This window comes from Ailuropoda melanoleuca, chromosome 13 (assembly GCF_002007445.2).
Source record: "Ailuropoda melanoleuca isolate Jingjing chromosome 13, ASM200744v2, whole genome shotgun sequence".
Taxonomy (NCBI): domain Eukaryota; kingdom Metazoa; phylum Chordata; class Mammalia; order Carnivora; family Ursidae; genus Ailuropoda; species Ailuropoda melanoleuca.
The window spans coordinates 46,177,664-46,185,793 of record NC_048230.1 but is presented as its reverse complement, the minus strand read 5'-3'; the positions used below and the strand labels follow the sequence as shown (position 1 = coordinate 46,185,793).

Genomic DNA, 8,130 nt, shown 5'->3' with positions numbered 1-8,130 from the left:
GCCTGCAACGCCCAGTGTGCCTGCGGGCCCGAGCAGTACAGCCCCGTGTGCGGCTCCGACGGCCTCACGTACTACTCTCCCTGCCACGCGGGCTGCCACGGGGAGGCTGCGCCTGGCACGGGCGGCCAGAAGGTGAGTGCGGCTGCTGCCCTCGTGCCGTGCGCGCCCTGCACCCGGGGGGCCCCCGCCCCTTCCTCCTGTAATCAGCGCTGTTGTTGCGCCCCTCAGGTGTACCGAGACTGTAGCTGTGTCCCTCAGAATTTTTCCTCTGGTTTTGGCCATGCTACTGCAGGGAAATGCACTTCAACTTGTCAAAGAAAGCCCCTCCTTCTGGTTTTCATATTCGTTGTAATTCTCTTTACATTCCTCAGCAGCATTCCTGCGCTGACGGCAACGTTACGGTAAGCCCCGGGCCTGGGTTTCGCTCGGGTCCAGCACCGTCCCTTGCAGCACGCTGCGGCGGAACCCTGCAGACCCCGCAGGGTACGTGCTGGGCCCCCGGAGCACTGCGGCAGCAACGGGCTAACTGCCTCTGTGAGGTGCTTGCCACCTGGGGAGGCAGTGATATAGCCTGGGGCTTGGCCAGGACCTGGCTGCTGGTGTGGGGTGTGACGTGGCGGACGCCACACTCGCCTGGCTGCTGACGCTGCTGTCTTCCATTTCAGGTGTGTCTGTGACCGGCAGAGATCCTTTGCACTGGGAATCCAGTGGATTGTGGTCAGAACTCTAGGTACTGTGCCCTGGGTGGCGTGGTGGCATGGTGCAGTTGTGTAGTGTGTTCACTGCACAAGAGCACCCGGCAGAAATCTCACCTGGCTGGTGTGCATCCCGGCACAGCTTGCGCCTGCTTTGGCGAAGGACGCCATTCCCGAACAGTCCACTAGAGGGACCCATGGTCGTTTATTCGCCCAGAGGGTGGCTTTTCCTTTTTAGCACAAAGGGTGTCAGAAGTCACGGGGATTCCCTGGCCTAACGCCAGTTCCCCCCAGAAAGGAACACTGAAGTCCACTTTGCACCCCCTGAGATCGCCAGTGACCAACGCCACTGTTCTGAGAACCCGCACAGTCTGGGTCTTGGCGCTGCCCCTTCTCCCCCCGCCCTGCCTGCCCTGTGCAGGCCGGGGCACCGTGCCGGGTGCTGACTGAGCCTCTCTCTGCAGGGGGCATCCCAGGGCCCATCGCCTTTGGCTGGGTGATTGACAAGGCGTGCCTGCTCTGGCAGGACCAGTGTGGCCAGCAGGGCTCCTGCTTCGTGTACCAGAACTCGGCCATGAGCCGGTACATGCTTATATCCGGGCTGGTGTACAAGGTGGGTGAGGCAGCACTTGCCCCGCGCGGGAGGGAGGGAGCCCCAGAGTCGGCTTCGAAAGGCCGAGCATCTTCTCCAGCTAGCTCAGGGGTCCAGGTGCCCCACGGGGGCCCTCACAGCTCAGACCCCCCGTTGGACCCTGGTGGCCCAGTGTCCAGGAGCAGCATCCTTTCCAAGTTAGAGCCGTCGGGGTCAGGCCGGTGATGCTGCGATGGCCTCAGAGCCCCGGCGCCTCCAAGCCCAGCCGCTGGGGGTGCTCCCTGGCACCTGCCTACCCAGGCCTTCACCCTGCAGCTCGGCGGCTGGGCCTGGGGCTCTGGTCAGCTGGGGTTTTGCAGAAATGAAAACCAGCTCCTTTCTGTGAGCGTGGGTTCTGACAGGCCTGTTCCCGTCGGGGCCGGGTCTGTCTGATGGATCCATGCACCAGCGGCACCCTCTTCCAGCCTTGCTGTGCCCGGGGCGCTGCCCCCTCCCCTAGCCCAACCCGTTAGGAGAAACCTCCTGCTGGGCCACTTGGCTCACGTTGCGTGGGGAGAAGCACAGTATTTATAGTTTGAATTTTGCCTGATTGGAGGAAAAGGCACAAAACCTTCACAATAACATGAAATCGTGGGGCCAGTCTGTAAGAGGGTTCTGATTTCCTTTGGATGGGGGTGCTCCGGGGTTCCACCTCTTGCCTTGAGTTTTTCTGGAAGGGCCGGAGGTTNGCCTGCAACGCCCAGTGTGCCTGCGGGCCCGAGCAGTACAGCCCCGTGTGCGGCTCCGACGGCCTCACGTACTACTCTCCCTGCCACGCGGGCTGCCACGGGGAGGCTGCGCCTGGCACGGGCGGCCAGAAGGTGAGTGCGGCTGCTGCCCTCGTGCCGTGCGCGCCCTGCACCCGGGGGGCCCCCGCCCCTTCCTCCTGTAATCAGCGCTGTTGTTGCGCCCCTCAGGTGTACCGAGACTGTAGCTGTGTCCCTCAGAATTTTTCCTCTGGTTTTGGCCATGCTACTGCAGGGAAATGCACTTCAACTTGTCAAAGAAAGCCCCTCCTTCTGGTTTTCATATTCGTTGTAATTCTCTTTACATTCCTCAGCAGCATTCCTGCGCTGACGGCAACGTTACGGTAAGCCCCGGGCCTGGGTTTCGCTCGGGTCCAGCACCGTCCCTTGCAGCACGCTGCGGCGGAACCCTGCAGACCCCGCAGGGTACGTGCTGGGCCCCCGGAGCACTGCGGCAGCAACGGGCTAACTGCCTCTGTGAGGTGCTTGCCACCTGGGGAGGCAGTGATATAGCCTGGGGCTTGGCCAGGACCTGGCTGCTGGTGTGGGGTGTGACGTGGCGGACGCCACACTCGCCTGGCTGCTGACGCTGCTGTCTTCCATTTCAGGTGTGTCTGTGACCGGCAGAGATCCTTTGCACTGGGAATCCAGTGGATTGTGGTCAGAACTCTAGGTACTGTGCCCTGGGTGGCGTGGTGGCATGGTGCAGTTGTGTAGTGTGTTCACTGCACAAGAGCACCCGGCAGAAATCTCACCTGGCTGGTGTGCATCCCGGCACAGCTTGCGCCTGCTTTGGCGAAGGACGCCATTCCCGAACAGTCCACTAGAGGGACCCATGGTCGTTTATTCGCCCAGAGGGTGGCTTTTCCTTTTTAGCACAAAGGGTGTCAGAAGTCACGGGGATTCCCTGGCCTAACGCCAGTTCCCCCCCAGAAAGGAACACTGAAGTCCACTTTGCACCCCCTGAGATCGCCAGTGACCAACGCCACTGTTCTGAGAACCCGCACAGTCTGGGTCTTGGCGCTGCCCCTTCTCCCCCCGCCCTGCCTGCCCTGTGCAGGCCGGGGCACCGTGCCGGGTGCTGACTGAGCCTCTCTCTGCAGGGGGCATCCCAGGGCCCATCGCCTTTGGCTGGGTGATTGACAAGGCGTGCCTGCTCTGGCAGGACCAGTGTGGCCAGCAGGGCTCCTGCTTCGTGTACCAGAACTCGGCCATGAGCCGGTACATGCTTATATCCGGGCTGGTGTACAAGGTGGGTGAGGCAGCACTTGCCCCGCGCGGGAGGGAGGGAGCCCCAGAGTCGGCTCCGAAAGGCCGAGCATCTTCTCCAGCTAGCTCAGGGGTCCAGGTGCCCCACGGGGGCCCTCACAGCTCAGACCCCCCGTTGGACCCTGGTGGCCCAGTGTCCAGGAGCAGCATCCTTTCCAAGTTAGAGCCGTCGGGGTCAGGCCGGTGATGCTGCGATGGCCTCAGAGCCCCGGCGCCTCCAAGCCCAGCCGCTGGGGGTGCTCCCTGGCACCTGCCTACCCAGGCCTTCACCCTGCAGCTCGGCGGCTGGGCCTGGGGCTCTGGTCAGCTGGGGTTTTGCAGAAATGAAAACCAGCTCCTTTCTGTGAGCGTGGGTTCTGACAGGCCTGTTCCCGTCGGGGCCGGGTCTGTCTGATGGATCCATGCACCAGCGGCACCCTCTTCCAGCCTTGCTGTGCCCGGGGCGCTGCCCCCTCCCCTAGCCCAACCCGTTAGGAGAAACCTCCTGCTGGGCCACTTGGCTCACGTTGCGTGGGGAGAAGCACAGTATTTATAGTTTGAATTTTGCCTGATTGGAGGAAAAGGCACAAAACCTTCACAATAACATGAAATCGTGGGGCCAGTCTGTAAGAGGGTTCTGATTTCCTTCTTTGGATGGGGGTGCTCCGGGGTTCCACCTCTTGCCTTGAGTTTTTCTGGAAGGGCCGGAGGTTGGAGGGTCCTCGGCCTGGGTTTACCTCCGCACGGCTTAGCGTAAAAAGAGCCAGTGTGAGCAGGGATTGGGAGGCCCTGGAGGTCAGCGCTGGTCGGCTGTAAAGACACGCCCTATCCAGGGCTTCTGTGTCCTACGGTCCCTCTGCCCAGAGCAGCTGGCCCGTCCGGGGACGTCTGTCTGCCCAGATCACCACCCCCAGGCGTCGGCACGATGGTTAGGAGTGCGTCTAAGGACATGGTTAGTTTTAGCAGGAGGAGCAGACAGGTTCCAAACGCGTCCCATTCGGTCACCGTCCCGAAGTGGAAACGCTTCGGGCCCATCAGGCCGGGGGTGTTCCTGCTAACGCAGCACTTACACGTCAAAATGCACGCATGTATCCAGAGCCCAGCCGGCGGGCCCAGCGTCCTCCCCGAGGCTGCGTGGGGGCCCTGTGGGCCGTGAGGTCCGTGCGGCTGGCTGCGGGGTGCGGCCTCCGTAGCGCCGAGCAAGGACCACAAACCAGGAGGCTTAAAACTGCAGACACTTAGGTTTTCCTCAGCTCTAGCCGCCAGAGGCCCCAAATGCACGTGGGGCAGGCCGGTTCCCTCTGGGAGCTCTGCCGGGGGGGCTGGGGCCTGCGTCTCCGTCGCTGCCTCCGGGTCACGTGGCCTTCTCCCTGTGTCTCTAAAACTGCTTTCTCCTTGCTCGGGTAAGGACCCCCGGCATGGCAGGTGGGCCCACCCAGAATCCATGACGAGTTCATCTCGAGATCCTTAACTGAGTGACATCTGCAAAGACCTATTTTCAGCTGCAGGTTCTGGGGGTCAGGGCTGGTGTGTCTCTTTTGGGGGGGCCGCTGTTCAGCCCCGAAGCCCTCCACCTCCCCTGGGGCCTGGTTTTAGTCAAATGGTGTTNGTGACATCTGCAAAGACCTATTTTCAGCTGCAGGTTCTGGGGGTCAGGGCTGGTGTGTCTCTTTTGGGGGGGGCCGCTGTTCAGCCCCGAAGCCCTCCACCTCCCCTGGGGCCTGGTTTTAGTCAAATGGTGTTTTTTGTTCCCTCACAAACGGTATTGGTGTCCACGCTAGGGTTCTGCAGGAAAGAAGGGTCTTCTCGCCGGAGCAGGGGTCCTCAGGGACCGGGCCGGGTGGGCAGCTCTGGGCACGGTCCAGCGAGCGCCTCCTTTCTCCCTAGGTGCTGGGTTTCCTATTCTTTGCCATCGCCTGCCTCCTGTACAAACCGCCCTCGGAGTCTCCCAACAGACTGGAAGCTTCTCTGCCCAGCCAGTCCTCGGCCTCAGACACCCCCATGGACCTCCGGGATGCCCCCACAGCCCTCCAGCTCCAGAGTGACGTCTGACGGCCCTTCCGTCCACCAGGGGCACTTCCTGAGACTCTGTCTGATTTCTTCCCAGAAGGGCTGACCCCTCACCGGTTGATACCCCGTGCTGAAGACGCTCCAGAAATCCCCCATTGGATCCGAGGGTCTTGAGCGGGTGGAGGACGCACGTGGGTCTCAGACACCAGGGAGGGAGAGAGCAAGGCACATCGACAATGGGTGCAGCTCCCTCCTGGCCCCTGGGGACCAGGGTGATGGTCTCTCCGGCTCAGGAAGCACGAGGCCTAGCTGCCGTTCCCTTCCTGCTTCACACTCCATGAATGGACATAGCCACACAGCACTGAATTCTCCTTGGGGGCCAAGAGCCCTGGACGCATTAACAGCTGTGCTTTTAAAACGAACTATGCAATCTTGATGGTGCTGTTAGTGCTAGAAAGTGCAAAGCTGCCTGCAGGCCTGGGTGTGGAGCCCGCAGCTCCCGGGAGGCCTGTCGGTTACCGTCCTGCCCGGGAGCCTGGGGAGGGCCCGCCANCCCCGTGCCCCCGGCAACCACGAATCCACGTTCCTCTCTAGCTGTCCGTTCGGGGCATTTGCTGAAGGGGAACCATACATGACGTGGTCCTTCCGTGTCTGCTGCAGCCGCTGGGCTCCTCGACGCGGAGTCTGTGTCCTGTCTAAGGTGGAAGCTAGTCCGCTGTGTGGGTGGACCCCACCGTGTGGGTCGTATTAGTTAAAGAGACAGGTCCTTGGCCCCTCCCAGCCATTCCCAGGCTGAAACACAAAATCTGGACCACTTCGGTGCTGGAATCAGGACGACGTCCTCTAGCAGGATTCTGGCCATGAGCCACACGGCAGCGTTCGGAGGGGACACAGGCATGCTCTGCACACAGTCCCTCACGCGGGCGGGCCCGACAGCAGCATCCACGCTGGTCCACGTCTGCTGCACCCCCAGGCCATGAGGTCCCCAGGAGGGGGTCTGCCGAGCTCACCTATGTGACCCCTGGGCCAGGCTGGCCAGGGAAGGGCATCCAGGGGGGCACAGAGTGTCGAGGAGTCACATTGCAAGGGCAGGTTTGGGGGACGGGCAGGTTTGGGGGACGGGCAGAAGCTCCCCGGGGGAGGCGATGTCTGCACCCATCTCACAGGGGAAGGAGGGACCAGGGTGCCCAGGAGGTGAGCAGTCACCCAGGACCAAACAGGAGGCAGGGCTTTGGGCTGGAGGTGAGGCTGGCTGCGTCGTGCTGGAGACCCTGGCGTCGTCCAGGTAGCAGGGAAGATGGAGAGGAGAGGCTGGAGGGGCATCGCCAACGCGGGAGCCCCCGGAGAGCCCAGCACTGCCAGGCCAGGCCCTGCAGCCCACCCCTCCCACCCCGTGTTCCCGCAGCCAGCTGTTCAAGAAGCCGGACCGAGAAGGAAGGACAGAGTTGAGAGGAGGGCAGGAGGCCAGCTGAGTCCACAAGCGCACATTCCACGGTATGAGCCAAGTCCCCGGCCCCACTGCAGAAGGTGGGCAAGCCGGCCACGTCCCTGCTGGAGGCTACACCAGCCCCTGCCTGAGCCGCGTGGCATCAGAGCTCCTGCGTGTGTCCCGTGCAGGAGGGATGAGTCCCGGGACCCAGGCCTGGCGGGCAGCAGGAAGGAGCTCCTAGGGTGCGGCTGGGGGGAACAAGGGGTGGGGTGAGAGTCAGAAGAAGGGGACAGTGGGGGAACGTGGCACCTGGCTCCTCGGGCTGTGCACACGCACATGGTGCTCAGACTCGTGTCTCCATCTGCTTGGGACTGTCCCTGTTTGATGGATGGGGAGCCTGAGGTCTGGAATCCCCACGACGTGCCCGGGGGCCCCATAGCAATAACGTGGCCAAGGCAAGTGTCATCAACTGAATGTTGTGTCCCCCCCCCCATTCTTACGCTGGAGGCCTGGCCCCAGTGGAACGGTATTTGGAGGTGGGGCCCCTCTCTCCCCACCACGGGAGGACACCACGACAGGGTGGCCGTCTGCAAATTAAGATAAGAAGCCTCACCAGGACCCGACCACACGGTACCCAGGCCCTGGACTCGCAGCTTCCGGAGCCCGGGGCAACTGGTGCCCGTCATTTCCGGTTACGGCAGATTTCAAGCCCTGTCTGCTGGCTCTGAGGAGGGTCCAGGTCCAACGCACACCACACAGCCCACCTGGTCCCTGCAGGGAGAACAGAGGGAGGGAGGGACGGGCGCAAATATCAGATGTCCGTGCCTGAAACGCCACCAAAGGACGTGGCCGCACAAAGCATGGGGAAGGTGGAAAGCTCCCGTTGTCCTTTCACACGGGACCATCAAAAACGTCACGATGGAAGTCTCCATAGTGAAAACGTACAAGGTAAGTCTGTGAATGGACAGGGACACCAGCCGCGGACACGAGATGGGTGAGGACGGCAGGTCAGGGCATGTAAAGTAGAGGCCTGGGGGAACAGCGGGGGGGAAGGCTCATGGGCCACCGGGGCTGGAGCAGCACCCCGTCTTCCAGGAGGGTCTCCACACTTCCACAGTCACATTTGGTCACGGCCTGGGAGAGCTGGCACCTCGTAGCACTCTGGGGTCGCCCCATCACCAGCCACGTTGGCCAGAGCTCTAGGCAGGGGGGAGGGTGCCCGCAGCACCCAGTGTGATCCCTGGGCAGGGGGGAGGCTGCCCGCAGCACCAGAGTGAGCCCTGGGCAGGGGGGAGGGTGCCCACAGCACCCAGTGTGAGCCCTGGGCAGGGGGGAGGCTGCCCGCAGCACCCAGTGTGAGCCCTGGGCAGG

At 62.6% G+C, this 8,130-nt stretch overlaps 1 protein-coding gene across 1 annotated transcript in view; it reads left to right on the top strand.

The window, feature by feature from the left end:
* Positions 1–5,882, top strand: part of SLCO4A1 (solute carrier organic anion transporter family member 4A1) — an 18,611-nt gene extending 12,729 nt beyond the window's left edge. The window contains 8 exon segments of the mRNA XM_034641568.1: positions 375–401; positions 666–730; positions 1,160–1,308; positions 2,004–2,147; positions 2,244–2,416; positions 2,681–2,745; positions 3,176–3,324; positions 5,208–5,882. Coding sequence (XP_034497459.1) covers positions 375–401; positions 666–730; positions 1,160–1,308; positions 2,004–2,147; positions 2,244–2,416; positions 2,681–2,745; positions 3,176–3,324; positions 5,208–5,372 — 937 coding nt within the window. The 3' untranslated portion in view covers positions 5,373–5,882.
* Positions 5,883–8,130: the final 2,248 nt, after the last annotated feature.